This window comes from Solea senegalensis, linkage group LG3, assembly GCF_019176455.1.
Source record: "Solea senegalensis isolate Sse05_10M linkage group LG3, IFAPA_SoseM_1, whole genome shotgun sequence".
Taxonomy (NCBI): domain Eukaryota; kingdom Metazoa; phylum Chordata; class Actinopteri; order Pleuronectiformes; family Soleidae; genus Solea; species Solea senegalensis.
In genome coordinates this window covers 482,733-502,099 of record NC_058023.1, presented here as the reverse complement: position 1 = coordinate 502,099, position 19,367 = coordinate 482,733, and the positions used below count along the sequence as shown (strand labels likewise).

At 40.6% G+C, this 19,367-nt stretch overlaps 1 protein-coding gene across 1 annotated transcript; it reads right to left on the bottom strand.

Moving 5' to 3' along the window:
- Positions 1-14,257: 14,257 nt before the first annotated feature.
- Positions 14,258-15,379, bottom strand: LOC122765939 (protein S100-P-like). The gene is made up of 2 exons (XM_044020440.1): positions 15,140-15,379; positions 14,258-14,487 (listed from the first exon to the last, which is right to left on the bottom strand). Exons 1-2 carry the CDS (start codon positions 15,275-15,277, stop codon positions 14,347-14,349), a joined length of 279 nt encoding a protein of 92 aa, XP_043876375.1. The 5' UTR covers positions 15,278-15,379; the 3' UTR covers positions 14,258-14,346.
- Positions 15,380-19,367: the final 3,988 nt, after the last annotated feature.

Sequence of the window (19,367 nt, the reverse complement as noted above, 5' to 3'; positions counted from 1 at the left end):
TTTCACTCGGCGAAAGCACGACCGTATGCGCCACCCTCCGCGTTCGTATCTAGGCAACAAGGCGAACCTCCGCCGTCCTGTTCGCATAGGTTTGATTCCTCCGCTGTAGGATTGCATCAGAAGCCCAACTAGTACACAACCAAATAACAATTTCAGCAACAATTTAAATATTACAATCATAATAATATAAACAATATATGTAATTTTGTCTTTTGTTTAATTATTTTATACAATTAAACTTTAGCTGACAATAAATTATAACATTTTAATGAAGTGCCCTTGGGACAGGGATCTAGGTTTTGTAAATAAGACGTCTTAGTAAAATAATAAGATTTAAATTTGCTAACATTTTTAAACATATGTTTACATCTTGTCATTTAAAATAATAGAGTGTGCCCTGATGGCCAAAAACAGATAAATGTAAGCCTTTACAGTTCACAAATTTAAAGTTAGTTTTTATTAATCCCCTTAGGGAAAGTATTCCTCTGCATTTTTGACCCATCCTAGAATTAGGAGCAGTGGGCTGCCACACTGAGTGGCGCCCGGGGAGCATTGGGGGGTTGGGTACCATGCTCAGGGGTACCCCAGCCCTTTTTGGCCGGGTGGGGATTTGAACCGGCGACCTTCTGGTTACCACTTGGCCACGGGCTGCCCTGCCCAAATACATGCAAAAGTGAACATAAATGTAATTATTAAGAATTAAAATGAATTTTAAGTATTTAAAATAATTAAATGTTGAAATACATAAATGTAGAACAATGCAAATACACAAATAGCCGTCTCAACCTATTTTGTCTACATTCATTTGACCAGTTATGTATTGCTGGCTCCTATATGCATCTATTTTTATCAATGACAATGATGTTTCAGTCCTCGATAGACATGCTCTTGCCATTGTACCGCAATTAAAGTCTCTTATTACCACAGCTGTAGAGTCACCGTTACTACCAGTGCTTATTATAGCATGGCTGCTCCTCAAGAGCAAAAAAAAAGTCGTACAGTGAGATACTTGAAGCCAGCAGTAACCTTATCATTTTACTCACAGCCTCTAAGAGTTCACCACTAACCACTTCATTGTGGTGCGTACATTAGGGGAGGGACTTGTTCTTTTCACTCACCACCTGCCCTCTGTCATGACTCTATAGAGAGTGGCACACTTCATATGCCCTCTGACCCCTGGGGTTGTGATCCTGGGGGTAGGACGCGTTAGGGGCCTATTGACCAGCTGTTTGCACTCCATCGCACGCACACACACACACACACACACACACTCACACACACACAAACCCCTCCTCCATTCCGTATAGGTTGCATCTCATTTTCATACAGAATAAAGTTGCAACATCTCTCCTTTCCCAGGCATAACTGTATGTGTGCATGTGTGTATATCTTTACAAAAACAAACAAACAAAAAAAGTATAAATTGTAGGACATTTTTGAAAAGTAAGGACACATTTTGACTTTAAAGGCCATTTGTTACATTTTTAGGGCATTTTCTCGTATAAACACTGATCTTGTCAGGACCAGTAGTCGTTATGGAGACCAAAACCTGGTCCTAATGAGACCTAATAACCTAATTTCTGAGGAACTGGTTAAGTTTAGGGCCAAGGGGGCAGCAGCACAATGACATTAAAAACAATAAAAGTACAGATAATATGAACAACATTAACACTTGCACAACACACACACAACATTAACTCATTCAAGTTAATAAGGGCTACCTCCATTCGTTCTTTCCCATGTCTTTCAGTGTGTAATAGTTGACATAAAAGGATAATCCATCATATTACTACACCTCCCACAACCCCTTGGGGCCATTTGGCAGGCTGTTATTTAGTGTTTGTCATCTGAAGCCAAAGCAAAGCAGCCAGAGGCCACATATCGACACATTGATGTTCAACAACACAGGATGCTGATCGATCAGGAAGTCGTGTGACTTTTCACTGTCAATATGTGGCAAATAACCAGTAACACTAAACTGGGAGACCTGACCGTCAACAACTTCACATAAGGAAGAACATGTTTTTTACCACTGTAAATTGAAAGTCAGCTTGGAGCAGATGGCACAGTTAAAAGATGACCCATAATCCTCATCCTGAGAGAAAGACAGAGAGTGTGAGAGGAAAAGGGTGTGGGTGTGTGTGTGGGGGATTTGTGACTAGAGGCTTCAGGGTGATTCCACTTGTGACTCTGTGAAAGCAAAGCGTTTCCCACCGGGCTTTATCTTTTTTCCACCTCCCAGGCAAGTGCGCCGAGCCGTCTGAGGTGAAGACGCAGCTTTTTTTTCACCGGGTGGGTCACTGAGGTAAACCCTTTTTTTTATTAGTCACATAAGGTGTGGTGAGGACACGGTGGTAAATTGACTTGTTTACACTGTCTCCCCCTGTCTCATGTCGAGCCTCTCGTGCCTTCAGTCACACCGGGACGAGCAGTCTCACCTCACACCACAGTCTCTGGAATCATCTACTACAAACACGCGGTGTCATTAAAAGCTTCTACGTGGAAGAAATGGATCCTTTTAAGTCATAAAATATCGCTGACGTGTCATCAGAGTGGAAACATGTCAAACTGACATACTGACTTCTTCTTTTGCCTCCATATCCATCGTTTCTGTATTTACAGTTAATAGCGTTTCTGCATCATTTTGTATTAAATAGGACGTTCACATAGGACTGTTTGAGCAAAAGATAAACAAGTAGAGCATTGTTATCAACTGGTATTGCTAATAATGGCGTTTGTGGACTTTTTGTGTGAGGCGACGTCACTCCCAGCTCCGACTTGCGTCGTAAATGGAACATAAGTCACGTATAATTTAAAAAAAAAAAAAAAATCTTTCCTTTTATCAATTTTTTCTACATTTGTAGTCGGAATTTGAACCCCAAAATCCGATTTGAAGATGGTTGCCACTGTATAAACACTGCTACCTTTCTGCCTCACTGTTCAATTGTTTCAGCATAGTTGTTATCAACTGGTATTGCAAACAATGGCGTTTGTGTATGTGGTTTTTCCCCGAGGTAAATGGAACATAAGTCACACATAATTAGGCTAAAGTGACTTCCTGACTTCCAAAACAAATCCCTGAAATGTAAACGCCGCGGCTTCAAACACGTATGCAGTGAATGGAATGTGTTCACAACTCTGCACAGTTTTGCCGACAGTGGCATGTGGAGAGTTATATGAGTGTGGCAACCGCAGTTCTGAGCTCCTGCAAGAGCTGACACACTTCTTAGGACACTAATCCTTTAACAGATTGTAAATACTTCCCTAAAAAGTAGACCAATCACAGCGGCAAGTATCAAATAGACCAATCAGGTCAGCATCTTTTGGGGAAGATGCAACTCCCACCCTAAACAAAGCCATATGACTTTGGTTCCTCTTTTCTGTTTACCACAGTCTGCCCTGTCTGGGTTCTTCACCCACACCTTAAAGCACATACATGTGTGTTATTTTTTACTCTCACAGTGAAGCCTGTGTGATTGTTGTGTTTCCTGCAGCCTGTAGTTGCACAATGCTTCCACTGGCACTCAGCCTGTATACCATACCTCGCCTTAGGCCATTCAGAAATGCAACAAAAACACCCGCAGTGCTCACAATCTTTTTGTAATAGCTCAGGATTAAAATCATGTCCCGTCTTGCTGAGGTTACCACACTGCAACACCTTCACTAAAACATTACGCAGAACACAGACGGGGGATCAGTTTGTATCGTGTTGAGGATTAAAGTTGATAATGTTCAGGATCAAACTCGATTATTGATTTGGATGTACTGCACCCGTGGTTCTCAAACTGCAGTACGTGGACCACCAGTTGTACCTCTGGTAGAAAATTCAGAAATACCTGTTTTGACGCCGTCACCTTTGACCTAGAATTTGGACCGGAGCGTGTAGAAAACAAAACAAATCGCAAAAAAAATGATCTTAGCTATTAGCTTGGCCTATTTACGCCATTGTATTTTAACGATAATTTTTTGAAGTGAAGTTTTAATGCTCTTGTTATCACTTACCGTTGAGCATTGCCCTCCCTCCTGCTTATGTTACATCATCAATTGGATAAAGTGTTATGGGATACTAGAACAAATTGTTAGATTACCTTGCACTCTCGGGGCTACATCCACACTACTTTTCATTTAAAATTGCATCAATTCTGCTCCACATATGCCTTTTTTTCACATTACCCTTGAGAGTGTGCCCAAAATGGAAATTTGGCCGGACCTTTGGAAATGATAACACAGTTCCTCGTATTCACTTCCTGGTTGGTTCTTATCAGCTGTGACTCGACTATCAGCTGTGAACAGCTCTGTTAAAACTTACTTTCAGTCTTAGTTTTTGACCACGTCTTCAGGCTAATAAAAGAAATCCTTGACCCTTGTTCACACTTTTGACCCTTGTAGTTTCTCATTACCAGTAATGAAACTAAGTAAATGGGAATGGTCACATGACATGCATTTTTAGATGTGTCAGCATGGATGCGGAGCTAAAACACCCAATTTTTCCTGTCATAGACGAGATTACCACAAAGCTACAAAGACAGGAGGAGGTGCAGAATATACACTATAATATCAGATTACACAACATACATTATTATGGAATTATTGATGAATATATGTTGCCGAACACTGGAGTTTCCGCCCGTATTTGACACCATTTTGCTTCAGCGAGGTTTCTTCCACCACCATGAGAACAGAACACGCAATAACTCTCTGAAAGGTGAAATTCTGCCTTGTCTATGTTAGCACATGATCTGAAGGAGCTGATTGTCCTGTAATGCTGGTATTATTCCTGCACAAAGCTCAATCACTGGTTCACTGGATGCAAATCAATCAGCTTGGGTCACTGATCACTTCCCATTGTTACACGTGGTCAATGGTAAATGTAACTCCAGGCTCTTTAATCAGTGATTCTCGAAAGGTTGCATTAGAATTTACAACCGACGATATTCACTCCATGAAATAATTGTGCATGTTTGTGGTCGTTTGTCTTAAAATAAGATCAAAAGTCCAGTGTGTAAGAGTTAGTGACAGATCAAGTGATATTGGGACTGCTTTTACTGTGTTATTGCCTTTATTGTGTTATTTCTTGACATACCTTGTAAGAACCGCTGAAGGCAAAGGAGGACAGAGTTTCCTTGTCATGTGCTTCCTGTGTGTGTGTGTGTGTGAGACACAGGGGAAAGACACAGGGGGAAAAACACACAGAGAGCAGGTCTGTTCAGGACGGTGCACAAACATCGCTGCTTCTAATTACATCACAGGCTGTAAAAGCAGGGACATGTGGATTACGTCATAGAGTCAGAGTCTGTCCACCGAGGGCCTCTTATCAGCACATGTATGAATGTGCTTTCAATGCAAATAGCACCGACCTCAGTGACCCGTCTGTTCACCTGTCTGTCGTCTGCAGGCGAGAAAAAGACCGGCTCAACTTTTCTTTACTTTCTTTCTTTCCCTCCTGTCACTGATCACTCAACACAAAGACTTTTATTTCCCCCTCCACACCACCTGCCTTCCACTGTGACCCATAAACAAACACGTCAACTTAACATCTCAGATAAAAACATTTATCACTTCATGACTTTTATTTCCCTTCCTCATATTTCCTTCCTCTCATCCAATAATAGTCACCATCGATGTGTGTCTCTGTAGGTCAAGTCTTACACTAATGTTGCACACTTTTAAGCTGACGGTAGCTATGTTTTGTGTTTTTCATAAATGAGCTGTTTAATTGCATCAGTGGCCTTTAACTGAACCTACCAGTGCGTAAAGATCTAGTGTATAAGAACTGGTCGGTGTGTTTGCGTGCATGTTAAACGCAAGACATTAATTTGGTTTTCTTAATGTCATGTAAACACGTTAGTCTGACTAAAATCTAGCTGGTCTTAGTCGGACTAACATACCTGGATAATGTGATTCATAGTCTGATTACTCCTGCATGTATACGTTTAGTCGGACTGGAGTCGGACTTGGCGTTCTGCGCATGCACCGAAAGTTACTCCCCAGTAAAAGGAGACGACATATAAGCTACTGCAGTACTGTTGTCGGAAATCATACTGCAGGTACGAAACATACCACAGCACGATCCATGTCACCGCCCATGGCGCTGTTCGCTGTTTTTCTGTGACGTAACGGTCAACAGGAAACTGATTCAATATGCACTAGCTTATAGAGAGATACAGCGCCACCTACGGAGGCGGAGTCACACGTATGCGGTCAACATATCGATTTTCTCCTCTGCATGTATACCCTGACTCGGCAAGTTGTCCGATTGCCTGTCTTAGTCAGACTAAGGCCTTAGCTCGATTAAACTGTGCATGTAACACGTACTGACTGCAATCTAATAATGAGAAGAATGTTTTTCTCATTCTTGTTTTTCTCAGATTTAACATTTGTGATCTGGCAGTGATCAGATCACAGCCAGTTCACACCTGTGGTTACGTATGATCACACCTCACACGGCCTCGCCCCGCCCTTACTCACTGACGTCATGACTGTTTGTTTACAAGAACAAGTGTCAGTTTTGATCAAGTCTGGCTGTGCAGCTGTCAGACAACCAGGGAGAGACAAAAAAGCTGATCAAATGATCAAATAAATTAACGTACAAGCAAAAAAAAAACAAAGTGAAACTACTACTGCTCGGATGACGTCAGATGAGGAGGTAGATTGTGTTTTCACATGCCCAGGAATGTGGACAAATGCGTCCTCAAAACACCTCAGAGTGTGATTTATATGAATTGGATCTTGGGACCCCTCTTCAGGACGCATTAAGACTTTTCAGACCTGTACTTATTTATTTATTAATTTATTTATTGAACAAAACAAAACCCGTGCTAAATGTTACTCATTGGATCTTTGACTTTGCACTTGTCATTGAGTTGTGCAGCAACTAAGATAAGTCAAAATTAAGTGGCTGCTCAAGGAGCTCACTGGCGTGAATAGGTCAAAGGTGACAGTGACGGCGCTTTGTCTTTTCCAGCCACTAGGTCACGTTGATAGAGATCAGGCAACAAACCTTATCAGTCACTCACTCATCTGCAGACAGTGTTGCTCAGCTGGGTTCATAACTCAGCGGTGAGCAGACACAGGACTTTGACGCCTGCGACGCAGACAGACACCGGCAGTTTGACTGAAACGGCCTCAGTGACACTAAGTAGAAAGGAATGCATGGTATGGGAGGAACTCTGTGGTGTGTTTAATAAGCCCTGGCAACTGTTTGTTAGCGGGTACACAAAGCTCCAGTCAACAGGTCATGCTTGGGAGACAGGTTTTGAGGTAAAGAGAAAAAACATGTCGATTACCGGAGCCTTTGTCTGACAAGTGATTCTCACGTGATCCGCCCCTCTGTTTTGCGCAGCAGTATTTACAATCATGTAACAAAATACCAATACATTTCCTAAATTAATTGTGTGCGTTTACTCCATTACATTTCCTCTAACTATCTTTGTGACTCGTTACTACCAAATAAAATCAGAAGAAGAGTTGGTAACGGTTTGTATTTGTTCTGTGCTTTTCTAGTCTCGCTTTAACATGGGGTTAAGTGTCTTGCTCAAAGACACATATAGACTAGCAGAGCCAGGAATTGAACCCACAACCTTCCAGTTGAAAGACTACCATTGAGCTACCATGGCTCAATCCTTACGCCTCACTTTTTTAAAAAACTTTTACTTTTACATTTAAAACTTAAGTATATCAGAAACTTTCTTTTGAAGTTAATTTCTGGTAAGATACTTGTACGTTTACTCAAGTATCCCTTTTTCGGTACTTTATACAAGACTGTTCACTTTTGTCTCATATAAACCGTAATTATTTTTTATAAAATTTGGTAAGTAATTGAGAAACTGTGCCTTTATTCCAACTCAATAATAAGCTCATAAGTTTTAGGGGGGGTCTTTGTTCTGGTACGAACCACATGAGCCAAAAATGACATATGTTGACATCACACATGTCACTCCTCTGAATCCTGAACAGCTGGCATGCTATGCCACTCCAGTGGCGTATGTTGTGTTAGCTTGGTTTGGGTCGGTGAAAACAAAGCCATCATAGTGAGCGTCTCTCTTTAATGATAATTTATGGGGGAGAATGAATCATTAAATAAAGCTCTCATACACAAAACGACTCATTCATCTCACATATGACAGTATCTTTATGCAAATAAACAATAGCTAGCTTTATGTACATGCTGCATTCTTTGACATTTGACTTTGGCCACTTGAGGGCAGCAAAAACAAACTGTGTATATGTCCAAAATATTTTCAACCAAAAAAAAAATAAGTTAAGGGCGTGCGTTAGCAAACAAATCCTGAAACACCCAACATTAGCATAGTAATGGTTAGCTTATCTAAGCTTATTAGCTGTGTTTAACTGCTCGCTAGAATCGGTGGAGGTGGTGGGACAGAGGAGGACGTTATCCAGACTGTCCTCCATCATGGAAAACACACTCCATCCACTGCACCTGACTGTGGAGGGGCTTGGCAGCTCCTTCAGCGGCAGGCTCCGGCACCCACAGTGTAGGACGGAGCGCTACCGGAAGTCCTTCATCCCCACTGCTGTTAGGATATTTAACTCCTCTTAAATGTCCATTCACTGCTGTACTTAACCCGGATAACTACTCTATATTAGAGTGTAATTCCTTATCTAGTAACTTTTTATTTTTCTCACTATTGCTCTGTATTGCTCTTTTTTAATCTTATTGTATTATATATTTTTTATTTCTTTTTTATTCTTATTCTTATTTTTTTTCTATTCACTATTTTTTCACAACTGAGCTGTGGTGAATGTGTGTTTCCCCCCTGGGGGAGGAATAAAGTCAATTCAATTACTCAATTAGTTACTACGTTCTCCACCGCTGAATGTTGAACTGCAATCACGTTACACACCATTATTTGAACCACTGGAAACATAAAATATTATATATAAGGTGTCAAATGCAAAACTGAGCGTTAGCTTATAAAAAAGCTCAATGTTGCGCATGTGTTGGTGTCAAACAAACCGTTAAAACTGACACATAACTTTACATGCGCATTCATTACTTTACAAGTCTAGGAAGAGAAGAATATGACGGGGGAGTGTTCAAGTTAAACAACTTCATTTGGACGCAAAAATACAAGAACTTCATACACAGAGATGGAGTGTGACAGAGCATCACTATTATTTACATTTGTTTGCTGACATCTTGTAATGCTGAATGTTGCATATTGCACCTTTAAAGGTCCAACGTGTAAGGATTAATGTGTTTCAAGAAACTCAATTATTAATTTAAAGTGATTATATACCTCTTCAAACAGTGTTCCATTTATAGTATATTCAATTTCCGCCAGTAAACCATCCTAAATGTTACAAACTGGACCTTTAATAGTAGCATTAATACATAATCTCATGTTGCTGACATCATATTTTCACTTGCCAGTCGTGACACAGCATCACATGTTAAACATTGACATAATCAAAATTCAAACAACCCATGAGTCAAACGATCATGTGTGCAGTCGCATGTGGGCCGCAGTCAATTGGACAAACTCGGCGACGCCCCAATGACGGCCATAAACGGTCACGGAATCACACTGGGTCAAAGTTCAGAGACAAAGATCAGCAGTGTGCTCGGCGTGTTTCTCTCCGCTGAAACGTCAGGCTACGAGATGAGTGGGACACGGTGGCGGCTCATGTGACCACAGATGTGTGGCTTTAAAACAGAATGAGGTATTCATTCATTCATCCAAACTTGCCCTATACCTCCTCACATAGGCCAAGTCAAGCTACGTGTGTGTGTGTGTGTGTGTGTGTGTGTGTGTGAGACAGAAAGAGTATTTGGTGTAAACCTCTAACCACAAACACACTTCACTGATGCCCAGTATGGAATGAAAGCCTGAAGGAGGACGTTAGACATTTCTCTGTAGCTAATACAAGAGGATAATTGATTTTAGAAACATCTCATCCTCATTTCCCGCAATTAGAAATGATACGATCATTGGAAAAGTAGCTGTACTTGCTGTTATTGATGACAAACTCATTAATGTCAAGCTTTCATGGGACAGAACAGAACATTTTAATGTTGCATAAGATGTGTATTTTTTTACCTTTTTTATTTCGTTTTGGGGCATTATTAGTGCAAAACAAGAACAAACTGGACTGTGATGTTAAAATGCATAGTAGGACAACATGTAGTATAACACGCTAGTTTTTTGCATTATTGATGAATTATATATTGATAATAACCTCTCAGGATAATGTAAATCACCGCATGTAGGTCACAGGAGGATTTGACCAATCACAGGGCATTGACAGACTGGTAGTCCAACACTGACAACAATTTCTTATATTGTAAAGAAATAGATTTTATGTTATTATGCAATAATAAGTGCAATATTTTGTTTTTACCACCCCTTCAACATACTGTTTATATTGTTGGACTACTACCTACATATTATTGCTGTGCAATATATTTTCATATCTTCTCACATGCTCAGTTTTATTTATTTTATTTAACTCCTATACAGTATTTTTCTTCTTTATACATTATACCATTTTATCTTTTCCTTTAAAACACCTGCTGCTATTTTTAGCCTGAGAAACGAAAATTTCGTTTTGATGAGCATTGTAACAACTTTAATTTTGAACGACATGAACAAAAAGTTGAAGTTATTCTGCCTCTATATAGTTTTTGTGAACAGAAATGATGCAACATTATAGGTGTAATGTCGGGCAAAACTATCAGACCTGACTGAGGGAACGTCCTTGTCTCTCATTAATGGCGAAATGTTACTTGTTGGTGCTATGAGCCGATATGAGAGATTGATTCATCCAAGTACCACCAGAGGGAGTACCACTGGTGGTACACATACCACAGTTTGAGAACGATAACACAGTCTGGTCAATCTGACATGTTATTGACGCTTGATTGTTGTGATCGCTCACTGAACTGTTCGCAGATGTCCACATGTTTTCATGTGATCCCTCCGTAAAAAGATCATTGATATAGTTGATAGAAATTGTGACATTCATTCGGAGTAACCACTGGTCGCTCTCAGTCTGGCAACCCCTGGCCTGGACTATAAATTGGCTTTAGAGTTTCCGTCACCCCACTGCACTCCACTTTCTTCCTTCCCACCTGTGTCTCCTGACTCCACAGCCAACTCCTCCTCCACTCTGGACTCCTAATCCTCATAAGCCCTGATAATTCTCCGCACAGAGGAAGTGGCAAGAGGAGAGATTGGAATTAATGACCTTGCAATCGGATTACAGACCGTCCGTGTTCCAGTGGGGCCTCAGACTCAGCCTTTAAAAGTAACAGTGTGACTTTCTACTGTGCCAAGTAAGAGGTACACTTTTGAAAAGGAGAGCTTTTCCGCCACTAGGGGGCAGCACAGGCCTTCTGTGAATTACACAAGTGTCCTCACAGGAGGAAAGTGTGTTAGTAGGCCAGTGCTTTGATGGAGTGATGACCCAGACACTCACAGACGAAATCACAGAGGTGCTGCTTACAATTCCACTTTCCAGTACGACAGAGTATTAGTATTATTAAAAAAATATCTTACTATTATTAAAAAACTTTTTGTTAATCTGTTGAGAAAAGTCCTAATCTTTCGAAAATGAAGTTGTGATATAAAGAGAATAAAGTTGTTATATTATGAGAATAAAGTTGTGATATTATGAGAATAAAGTCTGTAATATTACGAGAATAAAGATGTAATATTATGAAAATAAAGTCCTTAATATTATGAGAATAAAGTCGTTATATTATGAGAATAAAGAGAATTATTATTCAAGCAAAATCTCAGATGATCAACTGCAACCTGCGTCAAGATTTTGTCACAGAAGTCACATTTTGATTGTGGGCTTCACACATAGGCAGACAGACAGACACCGTTGACACACATGTCCAGACAGATTCACTTTATTCAGCCAAACACTACATATTTCATGTCGCAGTCGGCTTCACCCGAGGCTGTGGTCCACCCGCTCACTTGGTCTCACAGGAAAGGCAGGTCAAAGTTGCCACAAACACCACAAATTCCTGGAAATTGACCAGTGAGTCCCTGTCGAGGTCCATGAGCTTGCTCATCTGGTCTTCGATTTTCTCAGCAGACTGTACAGACCAACAAAAAAATGAATCAGTAATACATATGGAAACATATACAAACTCAGACAGACAGACAGACAGACAGACAGATAGATAGACTTTACCTTGGGTCTCTAGCACAGACAAGGCAGCTCTTTCTCCAATAGGTTCTTGAGCTCAGCTTTGGTGAGAGTGTCTTTATCACCGTCAGCCTTTGCGTATGTTTCAAAGACTTTCACCAGCATTTCCATTGCTGTCTCTAATGTAGTCATGGCTGCCGCTTGAGAGGTGGTTATAAAAAAAATCACAGAATAGCAGCCGTCAATAGGATAGGCAGAAGATGTGCGAGGGTTCTGTAGACACGTCTTTATATGGTGTTCGGAGGGTGGGTTTGTCACCTGTCAGAGCTGGTTTTTAACCATAATTTCAATCCTACAACGCCTGGGTGTGTCCTCATTAACACCCAGACTGAACACAAACAAGTCAGGCATAAGTTCTGCAATATTACACAGGCCACAATGACGTGTGATCGTCTGAGTTGACCAAGTGTGGTTTCGTTTCAAGTACAGACAGATCGCACTGTGAGGTTTCCATGCATTATGTTTTTTTTTAATAACCTTTGTTCTTAAAGCTGCAGTGTGTACGTTTTGGTGATTTGTTTGTTTCTAATGTAATTATTCAGCCTTTTTTTGTTTAGTATTCATCAAGGGTACAGAATAATGTAACAAAAGTCCAATTTCAGTCTGACTAAGACAATGAGTTAGTTTTCTTAATGTCATGCGAAACACGTTAGTCCGACTAAAATCTAACTAGTCTTAGTCGGACTAACAAACAAACTGGATAATGCGATTCATAGTCAGATTACTCCTGCATGTATACGCTTAGTCGGACTTGGTGTGCAACATGCCCCAAAATTTTCCTCCCTGGCAAATTTTGGGGGTTAATTCGCTAAGACCATGGTTCTCTAACTGTGGTATGTGTACCACCAGTGGTACGTGAACTTCCTCTGGTGGTACTCGGAGGAAAATCAGAAACGCTGTTCGCTATACCAGTGTGTGAAGTATATGTGAGGAAGAGGAGGACGATGAGAGCGCAAGAACCACTGCACTAAGATAAACAGTTCATGGCACAAAAGTATAGGTGTGTTTTTATGAAAAAGTGATTCAGACCTGGTGCTTATTGTAGTAATATCTGCCTCCTGCACTAAATAAGAGAAGCTTGTGGGGAGTTTCAGTCAAAAGATTTCACGTCATGCTTTACTGCTGAATGTGTTGCCATGGCATTGACTCACAAGTCTATGATATGTGCTGCCCTCTTATCTGGAAACTGCACTTTGTTCAAGGTTTCAGGTCTTTTGGTTACCACTAGAGGGCAGCATAGCTGTTGTATGAAACGTTTTTTTCCCACAGATTAGCAGAAAAGACCAACACAAAGGTGTCTCAGATTAGGTAGAAAGTAGCTTTACCAACCAACAAGGTGCTACATATAAAAGCCTTCTCCAACCATGGGTTCCCGTTGCAGACAATCATTGATTTTAAGGAGTTAGTCGACCAAGATAATCAGATGTTGTAATGACTACTTAAGCTACACCATCTAATAAATATGTGCACTCTTTCTCACTTGTATGCGTAGGTAAATCAGTCTAATCAGGAGGGGTCCGGACAGTTGTGACGATATTTTTTCATATTTCAAAATAAAAGTGTTCATTCTGAGATGAAACGATATATAGTTCACAATGAAATATTGATTTATATGATGCAAATGGATCTGAAAATAAGAAACGCACACTTTTTCTACAAATATATAATATATGTACTTTATAGGATATAGGCCACATGGCGGAGTAGCGGCTAGCACTGTTGCCTCACAGTAATAAAGACCAGAGTTTGCGACCGGAAATTTTTGCATTACAAATTTTTTTTTACAAAATTTCAAAATAAAAGTGCTTATTCCGAGATGAAACGACATAATATAGTTGACAATGAAAAACTGATTTATGACTGGGCCGCATGAAATTGGTTGGCGGGGCCACATATGACCCCCGCGGGCCCCGAGTTTGAGACCTCTGCTCTAGATTGCCCGTAAGTGTGAATGTAAGGCTGTACATTGATGTACACACACACACACACTGTAAATATGTACACATAAACGACACTTCAACACACCCACTAACACGCCTGGAGCTTGAACACTAGTTACAAAACAACTCACAACCAGGTGAATAAGTCAGCTTTATTTAGTCACTACAAAAACATATGGTAACATAGTAACATATCACAGATGTTTTATGCTCGACGGTGCGGTCACTTCTTCGCACAGCGGCCATGGCAGGCGCAGGTCAGAGCGGCTACGAGCACCACAAACTCAGAGAAGTCCACCTCGGAGTCTCCGTTCATGTCCAGACCTGCCAGCAGCTGGTCCACCTGCTCTTTGTTCTTCGTTGCCTGTGCGACACAATAAAAGACGCCCAAAGCGTTACTGGACATTGTGAACAGACTGAAACAAAAGAGTGTTTTATGATCCAGTGCCTTGTTTTCTCTCATCTCAGAAGCTCAAACAGCAAATTGTTATTCTATACAATGTCTGCGGTGTGAGGCACCTCACAACACAAAGCAGTACATACAGAAAACTAAAAATGTGTAATTTTAACATTTGAATCGCAGACATCAATTCCTTCAAATATCAATAATGACTTTCTTCTGATCCCCAGATATGTGGATATGTCAAATCTGTGGCCACAAAACAGGTGTGCAAGAAATATTCATTTATGTAAAACCTAAAATAAAACTCAATCTCTGTCCATTGTGCAGCTTCAGCCCTCTTTGGAATGATATTAATATTGTTAATTAGTATTTTTTAAGTGCACAAGTACCTATTTTGTGAGTATTTCTCATCCACAATTCACATTGCCTGTATCTAGAACTGGATTATAACTACCCGTAATTACCGTTATCCTTAAGTCAGTTAAATGTGACTCTGATTTAACTCAGACTCTGAATCTGATTCCTGCACGAGGCGCCTCGCCCCTAATTATTGAATTATCCCGCTACGTCATCATTAAAATCAAAGTGATCTGCTCCTGGATTCATACAGTACCTGAAGCAGACCCGGCAGCTCCTTCTCCAGCATTTTCTTGGCCTCAGATTTAGACAGAGTGTCTTTCTTCCCCTCACTACCAGCATAAGTGTCAAAGGTCTTCGTCAGGATGCCCATGGCTGTCTCTAACTGGGTCATGGTGGCGAAACGAGAGGTTGGTTGTCAAAATATCGGGAGAAAAACACAGCCTTCAGCAGAGCAGTCGATGTGCGATGAGTGGGAGTGAGACGCGACACTTCATATATATTTATACCTTTGGAGGGATAATAAAGGTCATGTAGAACCTGCTTAAATGTTTGGTTAAGGTGGTGGCTGCATCTGTGTTAACAGAGCTTCAATGCAGCGACGCCCAAAGTACACATCATGTCACAGAGCGCACACAACTTCAGTCACTTATCTAAGGATTGAAAAGAAAGGCGCTTTCATTTCACTTGATCCTGGAACTGATTTGTTTTATGTGAGGCCAAGTAAATCATTTATTTCACTGTCAGCCATTAGTGTGGTTGTCACCATGGTGATTATCACTGGATTAGATAGAAAAGAAAAACACATTTACACCTGCTGTCACTTCATTTACGTCCGTGCTTTGAAAGGGTGGACGTCAACTTTTCCGTCTTTATGAGGACCAAAAAAAACTAGAAGTGTAACCTAGAAATAAGTGAGGACATTTTGGCTGGCCCTCACTTTCTGTCAAGCCTTAAAGGGGCTTTTTCAGGGTTGAGGTTAGAATTGGTACAAGTTTGTGTGTACTTCCAATTATGTCTTTGTGAGGTCCAAAAAAGCATACAAAACTATTTTTCTTCTGACTCTACCTCGACTAAGACGACAAAAAAAAAACTTGTACATCGCACTTATGACTAGTACTTCATAGTTTGTTCTACTTGAAGCTCTTACTTACTTCTAGCTCTTATTTGTACCCAAATGTTTAAATGCACTTTTGTAAGTCGCTTTGGATAAAAGCGTCTGCTAAATGACATGTAATGTAATGTAATGTAATTTTTGTGGGGACATTTTGACTTTGTGGGTACATTTCCTCTGAGCCGCACAACTTTAAAGGGCTTTCTCAGGGTTAAGACCTGGCTTTTTTGTTAGAGTGTCCTCACTAACACATGAAAACTAGTTTATGTGCGTGTGTGTGTGTGTGTGTGTGTACTTGTATTTATGTCCTTATGAGGTCCAAAAAAAAGCCCACAATCCTATTTTGGTGGGGACATTTGTCTGGGCCCCAAAACTTTAAACGGCTTTTTCTGGATTAAGTCCTGGTTTTAGGGTTAGGGTTAGAGTGTCCCCACTAAGATATGAAAACAAGGTTGTATGTGTGTGTGTGTACTTGTATTTATGTCCTTATGAGGTCCAAAAAAAAGCCTACAACTCTATTTTTGTGGGGACATTTTGTCTGGGCCCCAACACTTTAAAGGGCTTTTTCAGGGTTAAGACCTGGTTTTAGGGTCAGGGTTAGAGTGTCCTCGCTAAGATATGAAAACAAGTTTGGGTGCATGTGTGTACTTGTATTTATGTCTTTGTGAGGTCCAAAAAACGCACAAGCCTGGTGATGACATGTGTGTAAAGGGCTTTTGTTAAGACCTGGCTTTAGGGTCAGAGTGTCCTCACTAACATATGAAAACTGTGTGTACTTGTATTTATGTCTTTGTGAGGTCCAAAAAACGCACAAGCCTGTCTTTGTGAGGACGTTTTAACCTTGTGGGGACATTTAAGGGTGTTTTCAGGGTTAAGACCTGGTTTTAGGGTTAGTGTGAGAATTGGGTTTCGGTTAGAATTTAGGGTTAGATTTAGGCAGTTAAAAAACGTACAGACCTGTCTGTGTGAGGACATTTTGTCTGGGCCCCACAATGTTTAAGGTCTTTTTCACGACCTGTATTTAGGGTTAGGGTAAGGGTTAGACACTTAGTTGTGATGATTAAGGTTAAGGGCTAGGGAATGCATTACATCTATCTGGTGTCCTCACAAAGACAAGTTTGTGTGTGCTGTAAGTGGAACCCACATGCAAAAGGCTTTTTTTTCTGGTTACACAAACAACAGCCGTGCTGCAGCTACTGTGGCTGCAACACAGAAAGAAACAAAACATCATGCGCAAACCCGACATATTATATCGCTCCAGGATGCATTTAAAAGCTGGACTTCCTGAACTCCTGTGAGTGAAATGTTCAATAGCATTATTCAAATGTGCGCCACAAATGCCAAAGCACAGTAATGAGAGCGTACGTGCATGTACGCCCCTGCATCTTGGCACACTAAAGACAAAAATGTTAGTGGTTAACACCTTCTGCAGGTCCTATTCAGATTATAGGTGGTACGGTGCAAATTGCATGTGAAGGGGCTCAAATCACCTTTCACACTACATCAATCTGACAAGTACATTGTACAGTATTTACCTGGCTGACTCATGGAGTCAATGCCGTCTATATTGAATGTCTTTGTGGCGTTTATTACTGACTGCAGATAAGTTATGGTATAGAATTTGCCACACCTGTCGCTTTTAGTACCAGCTGTTAACATGCTTAAAAGCTAGTTACTCGAAAAAACAATGTACCACTCGTGTTCACATTTCTCCCATAAAACTTAAACCTGGGGTCACCCAGTGTCGTAAAGTCACATTGTACAAACATCCCACACCCTCCCGTCAGCCCTAAAACACTGGAAGCCTTGGTCTGTTGTGGAACTGTACATAAATCAACTGCTTTTTAAATTCTAGCTATCGTACAGTCGGTGTGTAGTGGAGATCAACGCAAACGTGTTTAACATGTGCGATACCTTAACTATTGGTGCTTTTCCACTACACCAGCGGGTGTCAAACTCATTTTAGTTCAGGGGTCACATACAACCATTAAAGTAATAACTTAATAACCTATAAACAACAAGACATTTAATTTAAAGTGTCTTTTTTACAAAACGTATTATGAACAACCTGAAATGTCTTGAGAAAAATACGTGCAAAAGTTTACCATTTACACATGTGCATAACAACGTACAGATCACGGAGGATCTGCAGAGGCCGGATTGGACCCTCGGGCGGGCCGGTTCTGGCCCATGGGCCGTATGTTTGACACCCTTGCCCTATACAGTTTGCTTTTCCATTAGCGATAGTACCTGGTACTTTTTTAAGCACCAAGCGAGCCGAGCCGAGAGTGTCGTCACTGGAAGAGTCATGAGCGCGGGCGTCCGGCACAAGAATCAAACTGCACTTTGCCGAACTGTTGACCAGTTAAAAATACTTTAAAAATCTTGAAAACATGCGTTAATCAAATTCAAAATGGTCAAACACTGACGAGGACATGGTCAGGGTTTGTGCAGGTCGATTAGTGACAGACAGTGACATCAGCCAATAATTCCATTTAGCCTGAATGAAATAGTCTGTCATGTTTTTTGTTTGTTTTTTGTTGTTTTTTTTGTTTTTTTTACAGACACCTGTTTTATTTGGCCTAAATGAAAGCCAGTAAATTTCCACTGACTGCTTGTGCTGCTGTCTGCCGTGTTTGAAAGTCAGTGGAAAGGTTTCATTTTCAGCATTTTGAGAACACTTTTATCAATTTTGGCAATTGCAGAAAACATTTGCTAAACATTGGAACATTTTAAATATTGGAAATATTTTATTCCCACTGGTCAAAAAACTATTTGTTCCAGGGTTTAAACTTGGTTTTGATCGGTGGAAAGCGTCAGCTTTTATTGGAAAAGCATATTGGGACAGTGCTTGATATCTTTTATATATCCTCTTACTCTTTATTAGTGACATAATATTTTTAATTAAGGTTGAATGAGGACCATTGGTATACCTGTTAATATTCTTTCTTTCTTCACATTTAAAGCATTTAGATGCTCTTTCAGTTCTCAGTTGATCCATTGAACTGTTTACTATTGAAAGTAGATATAATACTTGTCATAGTGTGAACATAGGTCAGCTCTTTCGCAGGATTTCTCTTTTTCTTTCAGTTATGTATCCATTTGGTTTGCCTGGTGTCACGAACATACGCACAGAGCCGCTACCTCGTCCGTCAGAGGCGTTCTTTTCCACTTCCTGTCACTGACCTATTATGCGGCAACCCCAGAACACCACAGTTTCCACTCGGTGTCCTTTTCAAGAGCTCGAGTCATTGTGAAACCTGCGTCTCTACGATCACTAGTATGGACCACTGACTGAAGTGATCAAGTCAAATCCTGTGTGTGTGTGTGTGTGTGTGTGTGTGTGTGTAAATAAACACATGACATGTCA

Bases quoted from the DNA above. Each gene is read 5' to 3' on its own strand.
- LOC122765939 (XM_044020440.1), bottom strand. From the start codon at position 15,277: ATGACCCAGTTAGAGACAGCCATGGGCATCCTGACGAAGACCTTTGAC. The intron at 14,488-15,139 runs GTACTGTATGAA...TGTGTCGCACAG, and splicing joins AGCTGCCGGGTCTGCTTCAG to GCAACGAAGAACAAAGAGCA.